The 24,565-nt window shown below is 42.4% G+C and overlaps 1 protein-coding gene across 1 annotated transcript in view; it reads left to right on the top strand.

The window, feature by feature from the left end:
• The first annotated feature begins 15,441 nt into the window (after positions 1-15,441).
• Gypc (glycophorin C (Gerbich blood group)) overlaps positions 15,442-24,565 on the top strand; it is a 33,629-nt gene continuing 24,505 nt past the window's right edge. Inside the window, exon 1 of the mRNA XM_042685275.1 lies at positions 15,442-15,662. Within this exon, the coding sequence (XP_042541209.1) occupies positions 15,623-15,662 (40 nt within the window). The 5' untranslated portion in view covers positions 15,442-15,622. The remainder of the gene's footprint in view (positions 15,663-24,565) is intronic.

The following is a 24,565-nucleotide window of genomic DNA, read 5'->3' as shown; positions in this document are numbered from 1 at the left end:
AGTAAATATAACATTATATATAACTGTACAACATGGTTAATATATCAAAGTCAATTGATATATCAGAAACAAAAGAAATGGAATTTTAAATTTAAGATATATTAATGGTTACATTAAGATAAAATTTGAAATACCTAAGTATAAATATACAAAATATGCACTAACTCAGTATTAGGAAAAGTACAAAACTCTGATAAAAAGAAACACTAAATAAATGGAGAACTTATCCATGATCTTGATTAGGAAAACTCAATATTGTTAAAATATCAAGTCTTCACAATTGAATCTTCATGCAGTGTAATAACCCCCAAATCCTAGGTAGTTATTATTTCTAAAATTTATGCCGAAAGGCAAAAGACCTGTAACAGTAAAGGCAATGCTGAAGAACAAAGCTGGACAATTGACACTAACTTCAAAAGTTGCTTTAAATCTATAGTAATCAAGACAGAGTAATACTAGTAAATAACTCACAAGAACAGAATAGAGAACCCAGAAACAAACTCACACAAATACATTCTTGATCTCTGAAAAGGAACAAAAGCATTCATAAAATAGAAAAAAACATCTTCTCAGAAAATGTTTCCAGAACAATTTAGTTCCATACAAAAATAATAAGAAGCAAATCAAAAAACTTACATCTTTAAGAAATAATTTACTCAAAATGACCATAAGGTAATAAAATGCAAAACATTTAAATTGTCAAAGATAACATAGGATCAATTTTAAGTGACCTTGGATTTGGTGTTGAGTTTTTAATACTCCAATAGTATCATCTATGAAAAAACAATTGATAATCTGACCTTTATTAAAATTTTAATAAAAAAATTTTTATATCAGGCACCCATAGCTCATGCCTGTAATCCTAACTGCTTAAGAGGCTGAAATTTGAGAATTTAGGTTCAAAGCCATCCAGGGCAGGAAAATCTATGAGACCCTTTTATCCAATTAACTACCAACAAAATCAAACAAAACAAAAAGGTCAGGAGCCAGTGGCTCACACCTGTAACCCTAGCTACTCAGGAGGCTGAGATCTGAGGATCGCAGTTCAAAGCCAGCCAGGGCAAGAAAGATCATGAGACTCTTACCTCCAATAAACCACTAGAAAACCAGAAGTGGTGTTGTGGCTCAAGTGGTAGAGCACTAGCCTTGAGCTGAAGAGTTGAGGGCAGCAGCCAGGCCTGAGTTCAAGCCCCATGACTGACAAAGAAAGCTGCAAGTGAAGTGTGGCACAAGTGATGAAGCACTAACTTTGAGCAAAAAACCCCAAAAGCTCAGGGATAGTGCCCAGGCCCTGAGTTCAACCAGTACAAGCTCTTAGAGCACAATTTACTAGAGGTTAAGAAGATAAATCATAGATGCAGAAAAATTCTTAGCAAAGCACATATCTGATAAAGGACTTGTGTCCAAAATATGCAAGGATCTTGTAACACTAAGAATACAAACAGGGCTCTTTCCCAGCTATCTCTTTTCCAGCTCTCACTCTTTCCCAGCTCTCTCTTTCCCAGCTCTCTCTTTTCCAGCTCTCTTTCCCAGCTCTTTCTCAGGTCTTTCCCAGGCCTTTCCCAACTGCGTGGAGGGCCAAGATTACCTGGTGCCAGCCAACGATAAATAAACCTACCCCTTACCTGAATACCACGTGCCGTGGTGCTGTTCTTACTCGGCTACTTCTTTTTAAAAACCTAACATAAATGGTGCCGTGACTCAGATAAAAGGCTTAAAGTCAGGATAGGTGGGATTCCTCTCTGGTTTTTTTCCTCTTTTTTCTTTTTGTGTTTGTTCTTCCCTTTTTGCTCTGAGGAATACCCACAGTTCTGACAGCCTTTTGCGAACCGGTCTGTCCACTGCGGACACAGAGCGTCGATACCATTGCTGGCCTTCACATCCACGTCCACACCACTTCTCTACTCTGGTGAGTGAAACTACTCTCTAAGGCTCTTTGTTGCTCAGTCTCTGTCCAGACGTGGTGCCGTGCCAGAGAGATCCTACAGCCTTTAGCTGAAAGGCCGGTCACCTCTGAAGCCGAGGATGCTTGGTTTGGAGGCTTGGCCCATTTCTTTCTAGAGGGCTCTGGGGGAAGTCGGGACGCCGCTTCTGCCTGGTCAGCTCTCCTTCACTCACAAAACTGACTCTCCTACACATTTAATGGGGTGCTGTGAGTCACGCCTGAGCCGTGAAACCCCTTTGAAATGCCATCTATTCTAAGGTGCCTTGCTAACAAGTTGCTCTTTTCACAGGCCCTGGTAAGTGAGGCCCAACCATCTGATGTGCTTTGTTAGCAAAGATGTCTACACATTGTTGTCAAAAATTTTAGGTTTTGAGTTTTGCCTTTTTTGTTTTGTGTTGTGTATTCTACTACTGACTATGTGGTTCTAAAATTCTGGGCCTATTTGTGCTAAAATTCTCATCACATCTAACAAGTTTTGTCATTGCAGAGTATTTGTTGGTCAATTCTTGATAAGGACCAGGTAAGCTCTATTCTATTTGATCTCCTTGTTGCTTTAATTGGAAATAATAAAGGGCTTTTGTGGCAAAGATTGCAGTTCAAAGCCCAGGCTGAAAAATCCCTAAGACTCCATCTCCCAACTAACCTGCAAAAAGCCAGGCTGGAAGTATGGTTCAAGACTCTTATCTCGAACCAGCAAACAATGCAAGTGGTACTATAACTCAAAGTGGTTCAGTGCTCGCCTTGAGCAGAAGTGCTCAGGGACAGTGCCCAGGCCTTGAGTTCAATCCTCCTTGACTACCAACTGGGACAAGCCATCCCAACAGCAAGCACCTAGACTCAGCCAGTCTGGGGAACAAGGGACCATGGAGAGGAGTAAGAGGAGATGTCACATCAGCAACTTTGTGCCTGCCCTTTCAAAATTAACCAGAGCCGGAGGTCAATAGAAGTAAGAAGCCTGCCCATCTAGTGTCCATACCTGTCTACCTAGTAACTGGACAGGAATTTATATTCTTACCTTTATTACCTGACTTCTCCTCTATCTAGTCACCAGATATCAGAAGTAGCTAAGGACATTTCTACCAACATTTTTCAGCCCCAAGTCCTTCCTCTTGCCATTTATTTGCTCTCTAGAATTTTTCAGCCCCTCAATGCTCATAACACTTCTCCAGGCTTCATCTAAGGACTCACCCTTGCACCCCTTGTCAGCAGAAAGTAGCCAGAGAGAACCCACACCCTATTTCATGGTTATTAAAAGGCTGGAATGTAAGGTCCGCTCCTGGATGGCCAGCAGACCCCACCCTCCTTGCAGCAAAGTCTCCACCCAGTACCTGCGTTACCTAGGCAACTGGCACACCTGGAAGAGGTCACATCTGCATCTGCTGAGGCCACATCTGAATTTGATGTGGCCACACCTTTCTCCGCCCAGACCCTAGATAAGGCCTCACCCAAGCCCAGATGATCTCTTTCCCAGCTATCTCTTTCCCAGTTTTCTCTTTCCCACCTCTCTTTCCCAGCTCTTTCCCTGCTCTCTCTCTTTCCCACCTCTCTTTCCCAACTCTTTCTCAGGTCTTTCCCAGGCCAACTAAAACCTGAACATAAATATTTGTAGCAGGAATATACCATGTTACTATAAACCATGGAACAGTTCTCTGATGCCTCAGATTCTTGCTACTAAAGGCAAATATGATTTCACAGCATACTGAATATAACCAGGTACAACTTTAGAGGATAGAGATGATCAGAAAATGGTACCCAGGTGAACTAAGGAACCCTGTCATCAAACATAATGGAGGAGGTCACATGACTGAACTAACTGTGCCCCCAAACCTGATAAGCATGGGAGAGGTTTTCACTCTCCACTGTCTCCACTTTCGATCATCTGCCATCTCCTTACACTAAAATGGTGCTATGAAGCTTGAGGAAGAAGGAGCAGACTATCTGTAAGGCTCTCACTTGGAGCACTATGTGTCCTGCTTCAGTCTCCTGGAGAATGAGCCCTGCCCAGGCATCTGGTCAACATCTACAGCACTGTGGAGATTTACTGTGGAATGATTTGCCTACATGCTCAACCTCACTCTCACAGAAAACTGCTCTCTATCTAATTCATCTCTGTCTTCCATACTGAGTACCTTGGGCATCAATGTGTGTTGAATAGATGAATGCTTGGATCAGGGTTGCATGAATAGGTGTGGGGTAGGGGGGGAAAAACCTTTCACAGTATTAACTTTTGCCTGATTACATGCACCGTATTTGATGATTTCTATGGTCTACTTTTTCTGCAGATACTTCTATATTCAGATCTAACTTCTTTCCATCCTTTAAGATTTGAGTTTTATGGATTTTGTTTGTGCCCTCCAAGCTGTACCATTAGTGAGAGCTATGATTTTTAAAAAGTCCTGATCCCTTTTACTGCATTTTCTCCTTTCAAAACAGACCTTTTGTACAAATCATTTTATACTTCTGGGAAGACAAATAATAACAGCTTCAGGGGGTGAATATTAGTATCTGTCCACTGTCATATTTATTCTTATCTGAAAAGTGAATCTACTTCATGTTTATTATTTTTGTTGCCATATACAATACTTATATGTCTCAGACTGTCATTTCTAGCAGTTCTTCATGTAGTCATACACAGCAGAGTCCTAACATCAAGATTGTGTGATAAGGGCCATCACACTTCCAAGGGTTCAGCTCAGCTGCCTCCTGGGCATACTCTTCCAATGATGGAGGCCATGCCAAGACTTTCAAGAACATTCTAAGCCTGTGATAGTATGAAGCTTAGGTCATGTCCACTCACATTCCATTACCCTAATAAACTTCAAGTAATCAGGGCTGGGCAGACATTGAGTTCATCCTGGGGAAGGAAGTGTAAATATTTGTTGGAAAATACTATAAACTCTCCCGGGTCAGCAGGAACTTCCCAGTCCAGTGCTTCTCCACAATTTCCTAGAGCTCTGTCTACATTTTCTGTGTTGGTGGCTTTTACCACTCAATGAATAAGGATATTAAGCCAAAGAGTTATTGAGCACCTGGTATAATCCAGCCACTTCATACATATTATAATTATATCACACTTAGTTCTTTCAAGTCTATAAGGTGAGTACTGGTATGATCACACTCCCTAAAAGAAAGCTGCATATGACAAAAAGACAGTAACTGGCCCAGTTATCCCCAGTGAGTCCATCTAGAGATATATTGAACTAGGCCAGATTCAGGCCCAGTTCTGCCAGCTCATCTCATTTCCTGTGAGTCAAGTCCAGTTTCTTTGGATCTACAGACTCATTGTTCATCTTGTTTGATATATATCATCTGTACCAAATAAAATCAAAGCCAGGTATCAGTAGTTTATGCCTATCATCCTAACTAGTCAAGTGACCAAACTGGGAGGATTGTGGTTCAAAGCTGGTCCATGAGCAGAAAAGCTCACAAGATGCCCTAGTAAACCCATAAATGGATACAGTAGTCCCTGCTTGTTGTTCCAAGCTACAAGGAAGACTGGAATTGTAGAAAAGTGGTTCCAAGCCAATCTGTGCAGGAAACTACTACGAGACACCCTCTCCAGGAGGGAAACCAGATAACATGGCATTTGTCTGTAATCCAAGTGAAAAAGCCGAAAGTAGGTGGCTAGCATCTCAAGTATATGCCTAGGCACACCTAGTCTAGCAATCATAAAGCCCAGAACCACCAAGAGTTTAAAAGAAAGCAAACAATATTCTTGTTTCAGTGAAAAAAAATGACAAGAAAAATCACTAAATGTGGCCTGGTAATCACCTCAGTATGACAGGATTCAAAGGAAGCAGTAAAGTAACTCTGGGTTATGATGCAGACAGGACTCATCTGAATGGTCACACTGTGATAATTCAACTGCACTGTCCATTCTTATGTTATGCATATTTTATATGCATGTAACATTTCAAACAGTACATTAACAAAGAGAAAGGATGGAGCAAGAGGTAAAGAATCTGTTGGACATCTGGCTGTTTCCAAAGTTTGGCTATTGTGAATAGAACTGCAATGAATATGTGTGTGTAGGTATCTCTACCATATCCAGAATTACATTTCTTTGTATATGTCCCAAAGTGGCATTGCTGGATTATAGGGTAGTTCTATTTTTAGTGTTTTGAAAACATCCATACAGTTTCCCATGGTCAGAGTTCCATTTTTCCCATTTCCTTTCTAGCATCTGTTGTTTATATTGCTGATGATACCCATTCTGACTGAAATTAGATGAAATCTCAATGTTGTTTTGATTTCTGTTCACTTCATAGCCATGAATGTTGCACATTTCTCCATGTATGTGTGGGCCCTTTTACTTACTTTCTAGTAATACTTTGTACTACTTCAGTTAATTTGTCCATTTATTAACTGGTTTATTTATTATTAAGAGTTTAGATTTGAGCTCTTATATTCTGTTTATTATTCTTATATTCTGTTTATTAATACTTTGTCAGATGTGTAGCTGGCAAATATTCTTTCCCATTGTGTGGATTGACTTTGCAGTCTAGTGACTATTTCCTTTGCTGTGCAAAAGCCTTTTCATTCATTGTAATCTTATTTGTCAATCCTTACTGTTATTTGCTGAACTATTGAAGTTCTATTCAGGAAGCTACTACCTATAACAATATGTTCCAGTGTTTTTCCTATTCTTTCCTAATTTCAGTTCCTACATTAAGGTCCTGAATCCACTTAGAAATGATAATACAGGGAAGAGGTAGGGATCCAATTTCAATCTTCTGTATGTGGATATCCAGTTTTCCCACCATCACTCTTACTTTTGGGCTCCCTTGTCAAATAGCAGCTGCCTACAGCTGTATAGATATTTTACTCTGTTCCACTGGTCTGGTGTAGGGTTTTTTGTTGTTGTTATTTAGTTGGTTTGGGGTTTTTTTTGCCAGTTTCATGCTGTTTTTATTACTATAATTCAAAAAATGTAGCAATTTTTTTAAAAAGACAGGATGGTAAGGTAAAGAAATGTAGGCAGTGTGTACCTATAGACAATTCTTTAAAGAACCTGTACTATACCTGAGAACTATGGGATTGATGCTTGGGGAGGAACATGGAAGGGGTTTGAGTATGAGACAGTAGATTCTTATAAGCTCTCCAGAGTTAAGAGAGCACAGTTCTTAAGAAAAATGTGAAAAGATGTCCGAAGACAGATGTAGGCCTGCAGACTTATAGATTTAGTAATGGCCAGAGGAAATTGATTTGTTCCAGGTAATTCTGTTTTCTTTTTTAAAATTTTTTTTTAAATTTTATTTTATTTGAGTAAAATTTTATTTTATTGTAAAGATTCTATTCAGAGTGGTTACAGTTACATGAGTAAGGTAATGAGTACATTTCTTGTTGAACATTGTTACCCACTCCTTTGTTGTTTTCCCTACTATCCCTTCCCTCTTCCTCCTCCCAATGAAGTTATAAAGATCATTTCCAACATGGTGTCTTGTGAGTCTCATTGTTGCAATGGGTCATTCTGTGTCCTTGTTTCAGCATTTTGTCATTCCCCTTCCCCTCCACAAATTAGATAAATGTATATATAAGATGCAGGGTATCAAAATCAAATACAGTGACAACAAGGGATATACCATAGGGGGAAACACATACACATATAAAAGAAACAAAGAAAAAAATCACATAGTACATTAAAAACAACAGCAAGAAAGATAAAACCTTCCATGTCCCTATGTTAGGATTCATTTCACCTACCATAATCTTCTATGGTCATATGTACATAGCTTTTGAGCTTTTCTGATCATCTGATAAGATTATCCTAAACACATACTAGTTATTGCAAATAAGGGAAACCATGGGACCTATATCTCTTTGGGCCTGGTTTATTTCACATAATATGGTTTTTTTCAAGTCTTTCCATTTCCTTAGGAATGGGGCAGTGTCATTCTTTCTAATGGAAGCATAGAATTCCATTGTATATACAAACCACATTTTCTTGATCCATTCATCTACTGAAGGGCACTTGGATTGGTTCCATATCTTAGCTATGGTAAATAATGCTACAATAAACATAGTTGTGCTGGTAGCTTTAGTATGGTCTTGTTTGTGATCATTTGGGTAGATGCCCAAAAGTGGGATTGCTGGGTCATAGGGGAGCTCTATGTGGAGTCTTTTGAGGAACCTCCATACTGCTTTCCAGAGTGGTTGAACAAGTTTACACTCCCACCAACAATGCAGTAAGGTTCCCTTCTGTCCACATCCCCTCCAGCATCTGTTATTATTAGAGTTCTTGATTATAGTCATTCTAACTGGGGTGAGGTAGCCAATAGACACATAAAGAAACGCTTAACTTCTCTGGCCATAAAAGAAATGCAAATCAAAACAACGTTGAGATTCCACCTCACCCCAGTTAGAATGGCTATAATTCTGTTTTCAAAGTAACAAGATGTATGATCATCAGCTAAGAACAATGTCTCCAACGGTTTGCAAAAAAAAAAAAAAGCTATGCAATATTCTCAAACACAGATCAAACCGAGCACCAAGTACAACAGAACATCTGACAAAGCCTCAACTTGATGTTTTTGTGTCTACAAATTTAATGTGAGATTAGTCAGCATATCTTGAGCTGTCACTGTGAAGAGTAGATGATAAATTGAGTCCAATAGAATTCAGCTTTATCAAGACCATGAATCATAAAAGAGAAGGGCTAAAGAATAAGAAGTAGATGTGATGTTGAACTCTACAGTCTCATCTGAATAAAGAATGAACATGGACATGAAAGGAAGGACTGGCCAGAAGAGTGGTAAGATCAGTGAATTAAAGACTCCAACCAGCTTAAAGAATGGCTACGATCAGATCTAAAGACAGAGTGATGGGGAAAGGGTGGTACACATGCTCAGAGAATCGCACGCCTGCTGCATGGAGCATAGTACAGTTGTAACATCTGTGGCTTGCTCACCACAGTGGGAGCATAAGAAAGGAGGAAATAGCTGCTGGTGATAGAGACACTGAGGGACTGAAAACTCCAAATATTATTTATGTGATTACTGTAGATCACTAAGGATTGTGGCAAAAGGTGTGCTAGGGGCCGGTCCCCCATGTTATATCCCCTGTTGGTACCCTGCATCTTGTATATACATTTATCTAATTTGTGGGGGGGGAGGAAGGGGAATAACAAAATGCTGAAACAAGGACACAGGATGACCCATTGCAACAATGAGACTCACAAGATGCTATGTTGGAAATGATCTTTGCAACTTCAGGGGGGAGGGAGGAGGGAGGACAGGGAAGGGATAGTAGGATAAAAGCAAAGGAGGAAAAAAAAGCAAAGAGATGTACTCATTACCTTACTCATGTAACTATAACCACTCTGTATAGCATCTTTACAATAAAATTAATTTTTTTAAAAAGAAAGGGGAGGTCCTGTGTGCAAACCCATTACTGGTACAGGAAGCAAGCAAGGAAGGAAGGAAGGAAGGAAGGAAGGAAGGAAGGAAGGAAGGAAGGAAGGAAGGAAGGAAGGAAGGAAGGAAGGAAGGAAGGAAGGAAGGAAGAAAAGAAGGAAGGGGAAAGGAAGGGAGGGAGGGAGGGAATAGAGGAGGGGAAGGGGAAAGAGGGGAGGGAGAGATGGAAAATGATAATAAGGCAAAAGAGAAGCCAGATCAGCTCTCCTGGTGGTGCTGAGGATGAGAAAAACAAACAAGAACAATAAAAACTAAACAAAACAATGCCTACTTGAATAGCTTAAAAAAGAAGCCAAGTATTTGAATAATGGCAGAATTTTAAAGGGACAAAAGCATAGAGATAATATTTAACTAATGAAAATGTAAAATAAAGGAAATCTATGTTAGGACTTCAATCCAGAAGAATCATTGGACAATCAAAAAGAGTGGACAAGAGACTTTTACTAAGGACCTCCTTTCCTAAGACGTGGGCTCTTTGGGTGATCGCTGAAGTCAACAGAAATGAAACTGTACTAGGAAAGAAAATGAAGCTAAGATGATCTAAAATGGATTAGGAAATTCTGAATAAATTGCACACATGCCTGCTAAAGGTCCAAACCACAGAATATGCCATTGGCCTTGGCTGAACAATTGAAGTCAGTACCTATTGGCCTTCAACATCTCTGAGCTAGAAGCTACCAGGACGTCATAAATCAGAACCAGTTTGCTATTTAGGATTTCTGCCCAGCAACTTCAGAAATCCTCTCCAAAAACGCTTCTCTGTATAACCCTCTCAGGAGTTATTTATGGCTGTCCTAACGCAGTATATCTAAATCACAATTCTGTGTTTCTGAAATAAGTGCTACTTCCTTCCAACCCTGTGTCAATCTTTTTGAAACTTTTGTTTTGATTGACAGTAATAAACTGAACTAAGGTCCAGAAACAAGTAAGTCAATTATCATTTTTACTTAGTTGTTCCATAGGAATTGAGTGCAAAATTGGGGTGGGGAGACTGTCTGTACTTGAAGATCACAAAGGTTGAGATGTAACACATACATACACACACACAAACACACAAACATACACATAAACACACATTAATACACACATACATGCACCCTTTAATCATGTGTTCTGTCTTCTTGGTACTATCCATGAATATATATTTTTATTATTAATAAGTTTTTTATTGTGAAAATACTGTACAGAGTGGTTACAATTACATGAGCAAAGTAATGAGTACATTTCTTATCAAGCATTGTTGCCTCCTCCTTTGTTTCCCCTTACCATCCCTGCCCTTCCATCCCCCCAAGCCAAAATTTTTTTTCACTTATTTCTTTTTTTTTTCTAGTACTAGAGTTTGAACTAAGAACCTCATGCTTGCTAGAGAAGCACTCTACTATTTGATCTACACCTTTAGCCCTTTGGGCTTTAGTTTGATTTTGATAGGGTCTTGTGTTTATTAGTAGAACAGCCTTTATACCAAGATCCTTTTACTTCTGTCTCCTAAGTAGCTGGAATCATACTCATACAGTACCACCACACTTTGGAACTCTGTTTTTTTATACAAAGCTAAGGATATAAATTAATTCCTGCTGGAATTCATTTTGCTAAATAAAGCCCATTTTCTAAACCAGCTGAGGCCTTTATAACATTGTATGCTTCCCTGTATTTTACAAATTTCCTTCCAGTATTAAAAAAAATAATAGAACAGAGGGCCTCTGTCTTAAAAGCAGTCCTCCTCTACCATGTATGCCCCCACCCACAGGCCTGTTTTTCAAAGGTCTCTTTCACCATCTCTATTTGTCTCTAGTTGATTACTTCATTTTTCTTGATAATATGCCTATTATCCTAATTTTTAACTCACTAAGTGTAGATAATAGCTACTGAATCTTCTGCCTGATGGTTTACTCCATTACTGTCCCTTTCCCTAGTCTATATCTGAGAAGGGGTGACCCCCTGGTAAGTATTCATCAGCTGAACATCCATGCATGTAAGGCCAAAAATGGCACCAATGGTCCAAGACAGGACAGAGGAGAAGGACATTCCACCCTGATCCATCAGCCCTTTCTGGTGTGCAGTGTTGTGCTCTTTCTTAGCAGTCTCTAGAGATACCTTCCAAACCAAGTGTCCCAGGCAAGCTCAAAAATACTAGTCCTTCTCTGAACCTTGACATCCCAAATGGTGCAGTATGAAACCATTTATTCTGCTTCACTTCTTCATACCCTCATCCAACATCCCTACAGAGTCCTATGGAGTCCCCTTCATGGAAGAATGGTACAATGCAGGACATTCCCACATCCTTTCCCAGCTTTCTCCAAAAAGGTACTTTTATCCTTTTGTTTGATCCCTTTCTTGGGTGACTGTCTTCCTAAGTTTGATAGAGCACACTTTCTTTTGGCACCTACTGCCTGCATCTCAGTCCCCAGGCGGACTGGGAAATGAGAATGTTATCTGCCTACTTTCCACTTTAACTCCTCTTTCCACCTCTATCACATAGACTTTTCATATTGTCAGTGATGTCAGAAATCAGCTTCTGATCAGCAAGACCAACTGAATGCTCACATGTTTGCTTCATTCAAATTCTGGACACAAGTAGCCATGATGTCTTTAGGGCCACATATGTCTTACCACTTCACAGCCCACTGTGGAAGGAAGTTTCTGTCCCTGTTCTTGGGCTCCAGTGGAAAATGTCCTCAGTCTTACCAGTTGCAATGGACAGCCATTTTACATGGTCATTCTTCATCAGTAGCCACCAATGATGCTATCGTTACTTAGCTTCAGATTTGAACAATGACTTTTTGTTTGCTTGTGGGTTTTTTTTTATAAAGCCTTGAAACCATCAGGCTCATCTGAGAACTTTTCTTTTTATTTACTTTCTGCAGACTTACCTAACCTCAAGTTGATCACCCTACATCTAAATCCTTGAAGTCCCCACATACGACCCTCTAGACATAGTCAAGGGCCCTGCATCTTGGGCCTGCTCCTTGGAGCTCCCCCTCTCTTTGATTGTCTTCTTTCAAGTCCATCTTTCTGCTGTGTGAGAATAAAACTTCTTCACTCTTTACATATCATCTCCAAACACATCTTTTTATCATTTTGTCATAGTCAACTGAACTTTTAGCCAGGTATGAAATTTACAGTTCAAAGATTCAAAATCATCTCCATTTAATTCCTTAAACTTTGGAAAGATTATTCTGTTGTGTTTAGCATTTCACATTACAAATGTGAGTTTCTGTGCCAGTCTTCCTCTCTCTCACTCTCTTTCTTCCTCTCTATCCCTCTCCCTCTCACCTTCCTTCTTTTCTCTCCCCTTCTTCCAACCATCCATTTGTAAAAGCTTTAAAAAAAATCTCTTCATCACTATTGTTCTGGAATTGCATGAAACAAAGATATATGTATTTCTAGCCCAGTCATGAGTCCTTCATCAGCTTTGAGATTCTTCCTTTTCCCTGTCCTCATTTTTTGTCCTCATATATTCAGTTAATCCATTGGCTCCATGTATACTCCATCTGTTGATTCAACCAGCAGTGGGTTAAAAATATTGGAAATAAATTGTTCCTGTATTAAACATGTACAAACATTTTCCTGCCATTATTCTAACAAATGATACTATAAAATATCTGAGTGTGGTAGCTGAACAAATGTTAAAATAGACAAACAAGCTATCTCAAACTAAGAAGCTTCTGTTTACAGCAATCACTGGAGAGAAAAGAAAACCAGAGCAGAATGGGAAAAAGTATTTGTAAGCAATCCATGTGACAGTATTCACAATATTCAAGAAACTCAACAAAAACAAAAATCCAATTAAAATTGGTAAATGAGTTCAGTGGACTTTTTTAAATGCAAAAATACACATGGACAGTAAAGTATATGAAAGAAAATGCTCACATAATCACTAGGAAAGTGAAAAATTGAGACTGCAATTAGTTACCATATCATCTCAGTCGGTATGATCATTATCAACCAATCAACAAATAAATATAATCAACACTAGCAGGGATATAGAACAAAGGGAACTCTCCTACTCTGTTAGAGGAAATGTAAATTAGTATGGCCTTGGGGAGAACAGTATGGAGTTTTCTCAACAACAACAACAAGAAAATCTAGGAATAAAAGTCTTATATGACACAGTTGTCCAGAAATCCTCCTGGGATTGCGTCCCCATGTTGCTGAAACGGAAAGGTACATACCATTAACCCAACCATTGTGATTTCCCCCACAATTGGGATAGCAGGCACCTACTACTGCATCCAGTCATTTGTTGAAATGTAATCTAACAGTTGGGGCTTAGGCTGGCCAGTTAGAGCTGCTATGCCAGGTATTTTTAATAGCACTATTCTGTTTTATTTTATTGTAAAGATGCTGTACAGAGGGGTTACAGTTACATAAGTAAATGATGAGTACATTTCTTGTCCAACATTGCTACTCCCTCCTTTGTTTTTCTCCTACTATCCCTTCCCTCTGCCACCTCTCCCACTTTTCCCCTCCCCAGAAGTTGTTAAGTTCATTTCCAGCATAGTGTCTTGTGAGTATTGCTGTTGCAATGGGTCATCCTGGGTCCTTGTTTCAGCATTTTATTATTCCCCTTCCCCTCCCCAAATTAGATAAACATATATACAAGATGCAGGATACCAAAATCAAATATAGTGACAACAGGGGATATACCATAGGGGTAAGAACATACAAAAAGAAACAAAAAAAAATACATAGTTCATAAAAAAACAACAACAAACAAAATCCTCTTATGTCCATATCTTGGGGTTCATTTCATTAGCATACTAAAACTACCAGCACAACTATGTCTATCACAGCATTATTCACCATACTAAGATATAGAACCAACTCAGATGCCCCATAGCAGATGAATGGATGGAGAAAATATGGTATAGATATACAATGGAATTCAATGCCTCCATCAGAAAGAATGATACTGTCCTATTTTGTTAGGAAATAGAAAGACTTGGAAAAAAATCATGTTAAGTGAAGTAAGCCAGACCCAAAGAAATATAGGTCTCATGGTTTTCCTTATTTGCAATCATTAGTATACGTCTAGGATAATCTCATCAGATGATCAGAAAAGCCCAAAAGCTATGTACCATATAACCATAGAAGATAATGCTAAGCAAAACAGCACAATTTTTAATTGCCAAAATAAGAATCCACCTAAGTGTCAGTTGGTGCATAAATGAATTTTTTAATACATGGTGTATGTATAAAATAGAAACGTTATGCATGGTCAAAAGAATGAAATCTTGTCATTTTGAGCACAATGGATAAAAGTTGGGAACATTTTCTTAAGAGAACTAAATTGGACACACAAAGACCACATGTTCTCTCATATGTGGAATCTAAAAGAAAGTTGATCTCAAAGTGGAAAAAGACAAGAATAGAAATCACCAGAGGCTAGGAAGGGCAAAATAGACTGCAGCAGGATAACCCACAGTCCAAAAGATAGATAAAAATCTCTTGTTAGATAAAATCACTAGTGTTTCACAGCACAGTGGAGTGATTGTATTTTATGAAGAAGTGGAAAAGCTAGAAGACTCCAAACAAAGATATGGAAGGGAGGGGGAAAAGCCAACTGCCCTGGCTTGATCAGTGCATATTGTATGCATAAATTGAACTGGTCAAGGTAGCAAGCCTGTACATAATTCCAGCACTCAGGAGGCTGGATAATCATGAGTTCAAGGCCAGCCTGGAATATATAGTGACACTATCTCGAAAACAAATTGCAGACCACCCCGTATATATGTGCATAAATACGGTTAATAAAAGAAAAAACATGACTGTCCTGGACTGTTTTAGTGAGGGCAGATAGCTGTGAACCCGGCAAGCAGCCAGTGAAATTTCAAACTTGGGTCTGTCATCCTCGTGTGTGCCAGCCAGGCCACCAGTCACTTCTGGAGTTTTTCCGGTGCTCCAGGCGGGGGACGCTCCACAATCTCTCTATCTGGTGGCTGCAGATGGAAACAGAAACAGAAAAATGGGTCTTGCGCAGGAAAGCTGAAGCCCAGCAGAGTCCAGATGTGGGCGGTGTGTGTTTAAAAAAAAAAAAAAAGGGTGGAAACTCCACCAGCCAAGTTGTAGAAAAAAAAAATAATAATAAGTGGAGTGAACTGTGCCTATCTCCGGGCTGAGCCCCTCCCCTCGGCGCCCGCCCCGGGAGGATCGTGACCCAGGTGGGGCTTCCTCCCACCCTTCCAGGCCCACAGCCCCAGCTGCGACCCTCTCCACCGCCTTCTTCTGTCCCCGCCTGGGGACGAGCGCGCCGGACCGGTGGGCCATGAGCAGCCTCAACAGCACATCGTCGCCGCCCCACCATGGTGAGTGTCCTGCGAAGGGATGGGGCGGGAGCCCCGAGGGGGGGGCAGCGCCCCGCGGCGGGCCCGGACACCCCGCGGGTCCTGCGTGCCACCCGCTGTCCCGCGCACGAGGAGCCAAGTAGGCTCGGGGCTGACAGCAGCCCCGGGATGGCGGGCGCTGAGCGAGTCCCCAACCCCAGGCTCCCGCTCCGCGCCCCAGCGGGCCCTGCTCGTTCCCTCGCTTTCAGTTTCTCGGTGTGGGGTTTGGGTAGTGTCTGGGCCAGAACTTGCACCCTATCAGGATAAAGATCACGCCTAAGAGCCCCGCGTTGGGCCACCCCAGGAACCGCACAACAAGTTGCTTTCTGTGGGGAAGCTCCCAGGGACCGCAGGCTCACACTCCGCATTCGCGCGCGCGCGGGGCTGTAGGGGAGAGGCACAGATGTTGGAGGGATCCGCTGGCCTGGACCCTTTTCGGGTTTGGAAAAACAGGAAGTCCTATGTCCTGAGAGTCTTGGCGGATGCTTGGAGACACTGCTGTGCCTTGCCCCATCTCCTCTGCTGTGTTGCTTTCAAGAACGAACTGAAGTTTTTAGTTGTTTTGTTATGTGGTTTGTTTGTTTGTTTAGAAATAAGTGTTTAATCGTGGCTAAGTCCGATTATCAGAGCTTGTGTGAGAGAAGATATTCTGAGCCTCTAATGCCATGTGATCACACTAAATTATTAACATGGTAAAGATAATGGAATTTGAGGCATGGGCTCTTTTATAAGTGCTTGAAATGCAAGCCACTGGCCACCGCCAGGACTGAGAGTAGTCAAGCTCTGCTGATTTGCGCTAGGTGCATGTGTGCACACCACAGTGCTTGTGCAAGCCTGTGAGTGTGTTTGGAATAGTCTACGGATGCACATACACTATAGAACATGGGAGCTTTGGCTGCACTCTCTGCACTGAAAGTGTCTTAGCCTCCCTCCCCCTATACACACATAGTTGCACATCGTCTCAATTCATTAGTTTATGAGTACAATGAATCTTGACCAGTGCCACCCCTTTCACCATCTTCCCCATCACCTCCAACCTCACTCCTCCCTTCAATTTTCCTAGTTCCATTTTTACATATGTATGTTGAATATTATGACTTCATTCACCCATCCTTCTTCTACCTTACTTACTAGCAAGCAAAGCTTCCTAATCCACGAATGAGAATCATCATAGTAATATTTCTCGTTTGAGTTGTAAGAACTAATCCTATTTAGATGGTTAGACATAGAGGCTGATGTGTAAACATTAGGCACCTTTATAGTAACTGGATCTGTGCATTCATGAGCAGTAATGTGTTTGTGTATGTGTGACTTGAGCTCCTCTCTCCTGTGTCTATATGCACATGTGTACATTGAGTGCTTCGGGGGCCTGGATTAAGGGAACAGAAGGGAAGCCTTTGTACTCATTTCACTTCAGGGGCTGAGGAAATTCAGGCCACAGACATCCCAGGTCTAAAGAGGATCTTCCTTCCCACTCCACTCCCTCTCCTCAACAGTTCTAGGATTCCACTTCCAGACCTTGACCAATGACTTGCAAATACTTCCCCTCCCAGATTGGTGGAGCCCTTGCCTGCATACCATTCTAGATTGTCCTCCCAATTTGATTTATGGCAGAGGCTCTGCTGTGGGAGGTCCCTGGGGCCCTACTTCTTGCTGCTAACTCAGACAGGATGTGTCTATATCCTGTCTCAGTTTATGTAGCTGTAGCTGTTCTGCAAAACCAAGGTTAGAGTGGAGAGGTCTTGCTTCCTTCCACCGGCCTTGCCCTGTCTAGCTGGGCTCAGTGGCTCTCCAAGCCCAGATACCAAAGTTATTGCTAGTGAGTCACTCACAATCGCCATTGCCTTGCCCTTGAAAGAAAAGGGTCAACCCTCACTGAGGAAACGGCCAGGTTTGGCAGCTTTATATAGAATCTGCCGCCTCTGGCAACAGCAGAGAGGATTGCATTAAGTGCCAAATGAAATTCCATCTCTGCCATTGCTCAATCCCTCCAGATACTGGTGGTGTTGGGAATCTCTTGGGGGGCTGGCTCAGTCAGCAGTTGGACTTTTCCCAGGGTGTTCTTGGTTGGGCAAGTGTTGCTGGGGGCATGCAAAGCATGCTGGGAAACAGGAAGCTTGGAGTGAGTATTCTGTTAACAGGGGGAAAGGTGAAGCACTTTTACAGTAAGTAGAAGAGGCTCCCTCAGTAGGGGTGAGAAAGTGGCCATGCTGATTTGCCTTGCCCATCTTTGGAGAGCAGAAATCTGTATCTAAAATACCTTTTTGAGACCTAACCCCAACACTTTCCAGTGTGCAAGTGAGCCCAGCTAGTACGGGCTGCACCATGAATGAAGAATTAACAACAGGAAAGAGAACCACTTCTTCCCACCACAAGGACAACTACATTGACTGTTAAGAATCCTTTTGGAAGCATTAGATGTATGCATGTGTATGCATACATTCATACATACACACATACACACACACATACACACACACACATACACACACACACACACATACACACTCATATATATATACATGTAATGCAGCTTGCTTTTTATATATCAACTTTATCTTGCTTATCTCTCTAAAAATATATCTTAAAGATTATACCTAAATGTGGCACCTTATATAGACTAAATCATCTCAGGACTGCAGAGTATGAATTACATAATTATGAATATCTTCATCTAATGCATTTAATTATTTAATACATTTAATTATTTAATACATTTCTTTGCTGATGGACATTTAGTTTGTATATAGACATGTGTTTGTGTGTGTACATGCATATGTATATGGGTGTGTGTATCTGTCTATCTATTGTATAGGGGCTTGAATTTAGGGCCAGGGCTTATCTCTTTTTCCTTGAGGTCTGGTGCTCTAGCACCTTAGCCCCAGCTGCACTTCCAGCTTTTTGGTGGTTAATTGGAGATAAGAGTGTCACAGACTTTCTTGTCAAGGTTGACTTTGAACCTCAATTATTAGATCTCCGCCTCCTGAGGAGTTAGAATTATAGATGAGAGCCACCAATACACAGTTTGTTTTTTTAACCATATGTTGTAAATCCTTGCAAATAAGTTTTACTTGCATACAGCTGTATACTTTTAGGGTAAATTTCCCTAACCTAAAATTTAATCTATGGAAGAAGGTTGTGTTTAAAACATTTCTTGAGCTGGGCGCTGTTGGCTCGCGCCTATAATCCTAGCTACTCAGGAGGCTGAGATCTGAGAATCACGGTTGAAAGCCAGCCCGGGCAGGAAAGTCCATGAGATTCTTATCTCCAATAAACCACTAGAAAACCAGAAGTGGCACTGTGGCTTAAGCGGTAGAGCACTCGCCTTGAGCTGAAGCGCACAGGGACAGTGCCCAAGCCCAGAGTTCAAGCCCCACGACTGACCAAAAAAAGCCGGGCACTGGTGGCTCACACCTGTAATCCTAGGTACTCAGGAGGCTGAGATCTGAGAACTGCGGTTCAAAGCCAGCCCGGGCAGGAGAGACCATGAGACTCCTATCTCCAATAAACCACCAGAAAACCGGAAGTGGCACTGTAGCTCAAGTGGTAGAGCGCTCACCTTGATCTGAAGAGCTGAGCGACAGTGCCCAGGCCCAGAGTTCAAGCCCCACGGCCAACCAAAAAAAAAAAAAAAAAAATTCTTGACACTCAGAAACTTCTTCCTAAAAGTTACACTCATTTCTAATGCAATCTTCCCTCATGTTCACTCACTGGCAGCCTTGGCCAATTGATGGAAAAATTCCAAATATTATCATTTTGGAATGCACCTCTATAATTACAAGTGAGACTAAACATGTTTTCTTGCTTCCATAAGGCATGTATCTCTGTTTTTGGTTTGTGCCTGTCCAAGACCCTTCTATCCATCTGTCTGTGCATCTCTGTATAGAGTTAGGGCAGGCCTGCTGTGGGAAAGGTAGGAGGCACCTCCCAACTTCAGTGTTCCTGTCTGTCCATGAGGGGGTGGGAACAGCAAAGTTACTTCACAGGAGTCATGTGGGGCACAGGACGCTGGCAGCCTGGTGCTGTGCCCAGCAGTGGTGGTAGTGGAGAGGGTGGTTCTTAAGGAAATGTATGCAAGCAGACCTGGCCTGCAAGTATGGGTGCTATCTGGGGTCTCCAGCATACAGTTGGTTGTTATTTTTGTGTTTTTGATAATGGAACAACATTACCACTTCTAAGCCAAGCCTTGGAAAGTGCTTTGCCTCCATAAGCTGTGTGTATGAGAGAGACAGACAGAGACAGAGAGAGAGAGAGAAATGATGGGCTTTTTCTTACCTGTTTGGCAGAGGAAATGCTTGAGGCTCAGGGAAGATAACCAGATAAAACTGACTTGGGGCTCTGAGGTTCTGAAGGCAAAGCCAGTCTGACAACAGAAACTGTCAGAGCTATACACCCTGCTGCCCTGAGCCCTTCTTGGGGCATGCCTAGTGGCCCCTGTGCATCTGCCCTTGCCTGGCCTCCTCACTAGATTCACCCTCCACAACTTCTTGCATCAAAACTCTGTTGGGGATCCAACACACACACACACACACACACACACACACCTCTGTTTGTCACCTGAGAAACCTCACACACTTGACCAGGGACTCTTTGAAACCCTGAAAGATTATTGTTTCTGTTCCCTTCCCAGGACTCCTATCTTCAGAAGGGCTCTGTTGCTCCCTGTCTTTGCTCAGGGCTTGATACACAAAGGCACTGGAAAGTGACTAAGAAAAGTAGATAACTTCTCAGCCTTCCCTAAGAACCACGCTGTCAGGGCTGGTGCCATTCCAAAGTCCTATTTAATTCCATCCCAAAGGCCAGAAGTGCTTTTGCAAAGTCTTGCCCTCCACAGCTCCTAGGCCAGAAGCTAGCATGTACTGAGAGGCCAGCAAATAATAAATTTCAATGGACAGAAAGTCAAACCAAAACTCATTCAAAGAACAGAGCAAGGAGGCCCAAGAAGTCACTTCCTGGCCCAGCTTTTAATCATGTTCTTGATCTCGCCTTCTCCCCACATCGCTTGCGCCCACCTCCCTCTCATCTTGGCCTGGCAGTTTTTCTAGCTCGTTATATAATCTGACCTTTTCAAGGAGTGCCGGCCCCTGGTCTTAGTTATAAATTTTAATCTTTATACATTCTTTCGGAACAATGTGCCTGTATAGAATCTTAGCCAATGGCAGAAACTGACAAAGGCCCCTTTCCCCTGGTGCTGGCTGGAGCCCAGCCCATGGCCTTGCATTCCACGTCAGGGAGGTGGGGGGGGGTTGGACATTGCCCTCTTCAGACTCCTAGGCATGCTCTCTTCAGGGAGCCCCTGAGCTGAAGAGGGAATCTGCTTCAGCCCTCCGATCTCTGAGGTCCCAGCTCTTTCTCCTATCCTTATACCTCAGGCCTTCAACTCCATCATTTTTTATTCATAACTCTTGTTGACGCTTTATTGTCATCCCTCTAGTTTCTGCTCATTTCCTTCTGTGAGGCAGCCACTCATCCTGGCTCTTACTGCCAAACCATCATGATTAGACATCACTTGGGGCTCAGCAGGTGCCCACTTCACAGGGCCAAGGAAAGGAGCTTCCAATTTGGAGCACTCATGTGGGGCCAACTATGGGCAGGGCTGTCTCAGCATCTCATGTCACTGACACACCCTGGTGCAACTCCTTATCTCCACTTTGCATGAATGGTACTGGACCCCAGAATCCCTTTCTTCACATACTGTGTGATTATGAGAGACCTGGAATCTCATCTCTGCCATTTTTTCTCCTGGGATGCTAGACAAGACAGTTTTCACTGTGTGTGTGTGTGTGTGTGTGTGTGTGTGTGTGTGTGTCTGTCTGTCTGTCTGTCTGTCTGTCTGTGTATGTGCACCAGTCCTGGGGCATGAACTCAGGGCTTGGGTTCTGTTCCTAAGCCTCTTTTGCTCAAGGCTAGTGCCCTGCTGTTTGAGTCAGAGCTCCATTTCTGGATTTTTTGGTAGTTAATTGGGTCTCACAGACTTTCCTACCTGGGCTGGCTTCAAACCTCAACCCTCAGATCTCAGCCTCCTGAGTAGCTAGGATTGCAGGTGTGAGACACTAGCACTTGGCTCAAGCCTTCACATTTTATGTGACATCGGGAATCTCAGCTGTGTTGTTCTCTGTGGGAAAACATCTTGTGGAGGGATGGATGGGTGGAAGAATGGACTCAGATAGTATAGAAAAGCATGATCTACAGCATGCCATCAACTGCAGTGTTTACTACACCTTTTTTCAACCCTTATAAAATCCTGGCCCTCTGTGGTCCAAAGTAAACTCTGAGCTCTTGTTGGCTCAGGCACTCCTTCCTTTAGTGCCCTGGCTAAGTACCCTTGAGGCCCCTTCTCTCTCCACAAGTCCTGACACTTTTGCCTCTCACTGTCCAATCAAACCAGCCATTTCTCTGGTCCTTTTCCCCCCTTTTTCTGATCCTCAGGCTTACTGATGGCCTGGACCCTGTCCCTGAGCTTTTTGGCTCAAGGGACCTATACCACCGTACCACTTGAGCCACAGCCCTACTTCTGGCTTTTCTGGTGGTTAATTAGAGATAAGTATCTTGTGGACTTTCTTATCTTGGGTTGGCTTTGAATCACAATCCTTAGATCTCAGCCTCTTGAGTAGCTAGGATTTATAGATGGGAGCCACCAGTGCTTGGCTCCCCTGCTTCTTTGTGGTGCCCTTTTGAACCAAAGCTGATGGTCCAGGTGTTGCTTAGAGGTTTAACTTCCCTACTCAGACCTCATCCTTAGTCACAGGTCCACTTGTGTGAGTTCCTCAGAGGGGAGCCCAGCTCTGCTTCTTTGAGTGGTGCCCAGGCCTGACATGTCCTTTGAAGTAACTTCTCTCACCTTCCACAAAACCTCTAATTTTAGGGAAATTCAGTTATGGTTGAAATTTTATCATTATTCTTTTTATTTTCTTGAAAACAATTTTACAACCTCTTTTCCTTTTTACCAGTGCTAGGAGCTCTCCTGATCTCTTTCTTTACTATACGGACTGAATCCCTGACTCAAAGCTGCACTTAGCAGAAGTTATCTCATTTCACCCCCGGCAGCCTCAGGGGAGGTATTTTTATCTCCCTTTTGCATGTGATGCTACTGAAACCAGAGATGGGCTATAAGAGAACTGTGCAGAGAGGCCAGCCTCAGCCTGTCATCATCTCTTTCCTCCCCCCTACACCACATTGAGTGTGTTTAGGAGGGGATGGTTCAGCCATCCCACCTGCCTCAGGTGTAGGGCTTAGAGCTCACAAATATGCCTTAGTTCCTTTTAAAATCAAAAGGAAGATATTTATGCTGTAAGGTCAAAGAGTATATTTGTTTTTATATATATATAATATCATCTATATAATCATAAGTACAATTTTGGGAGGAGGAACCCATAAAGTGACAGGCCGAGGCCCATGGAGGTCTCTTATGTCTCTGGCTTCATCTACTCTAGGTCATAGGGCTAGTGCCACCATTCACATATCTCTGTTTCTCCTCTCTCTTCTATCACTCTCTCTGTTTTTCTCTCCTCCTTTGACCCTACTCCCAAACCCCACCAAGCCCCATCATTTTTTTGTCTTACACTTTTTGCCTTGTAAGCTATTGAATAAGTTTTTTAATGACCTAAGTTTATTGGCTCAGTTTTATTATTTCACGTGATCCATGTTCTTTGGAGTATGGTAGCTACATAGCCAAGTGACAGGTAGTAGGAAGTCTCCTCAAGGAAGAGACAGTCAGGCCACCCATGAGTGACAAGTAGATGACAGTCAAGGTAGATATGGACAAAGGGGCTTAGCAGAATCCATACATGGACAACCTGCGGGATTGCACTGATCACTCATGATTGGAGCTGAGAGTAGATATAGACCAAAACCCAAAGCCAGGGTCTTAGTACAGGTGCCCCAGAGCAGACAGTGAATGGCATTTGGCAAAGGCGCACTCTTTTCCAATCAGCAGGGATTCACATGGTCCTGTCTTTAATCCCAAATTTGTTACCCACATAGATGTGATCAATTCTAGGTTAGAAATGTGGCAGCAGAGACCCTGGGATTTCCCTGAGCATCATCACCATTCTCCAACCTTGTAGCCAAGTGTGTCTCCTCCCATGTGGGACTCTGTCATCTGCCCACGCTGAGACACAGCTATCACAAACCCAGGCCCTTCTACTTGGCTCCATGCAGTCCTGAGGCCTCTCTCCCAGCCTCAGAATCAAAGACCTTCCCCCTTCCACAGCCAGATCACGTTTGCTAGTTCATTGCTCAAAGGGGAACAAAAAGGGTCAGCTTGTAGCTGTGCATGTGCTGCCAGGCCAGGCCAAGCTACCATCCCTGGGGGCCGGGGGGAGACAGTTATGGCCAGCTGCCTGTAAGGGTGACTACAAGGGCACCCTTAATGCCCCCGCCAATTCCTGGAATGCCTCTACCCCAAACCACCCCTGACCTGGCAGCTTTGTCACATAGTTGTCAAATGTGTTGCATTTGTAACTACAACAAGCCACGATCAGAGCTGCCATGTGACTGTGTTTCTGCTACTCTTTCCAAGGCCCTTCTACCTCCGCTGCCATCTTCATGAAAGGTGGGTACCTCTCTACAGAGGCTGAAGCAGGAGGATCTCAGGTTTGAGGGTCAGCCAGGCAACGTTTTGGAGAACAAATCTCAAAAACAAATTGCAAAGAAAAGGATTCTGAATATGGATCTCAAGTGATAGAGTACTTGTGAAGCATTTGCAAGATTCTAGATTCAATTCTCAGTGTTGCCCCCCCAAAAGATATAAAATTATAGTTCTTCCCCTTGTTCAGATGAAGAGAGTAACTTGACAGAATTCACATGATGAGGTTGTCGTCAGAGGAGCTAGACTAAAACAGAGTTCTCTGCTTCCTTTGTGAATGACATTTTTGTGCTCCCAG

This window comes from Dipodomys spectabilis, unplaced genomic scaffold, assembly GCF_019054845.1.
Source record: "Dipodomys spectabilis isolate Male_0828 unplaced genomic scaffold, ASM1905484v1 ptg000094l, whole genome shotgun sequence".
Classification (NCBI taxonomy): Eukaryota; Metazoa; Chordata; class Mammalia; order Rodentia; family Heteromyidae; genus Dipodomys; species Dipodomys spectabilis.
The sequence above is the reverse complement of the archived record's forward strand: the minus strand, read 5'-3'. Positions and strand labels throughout refer to the sequence as shown.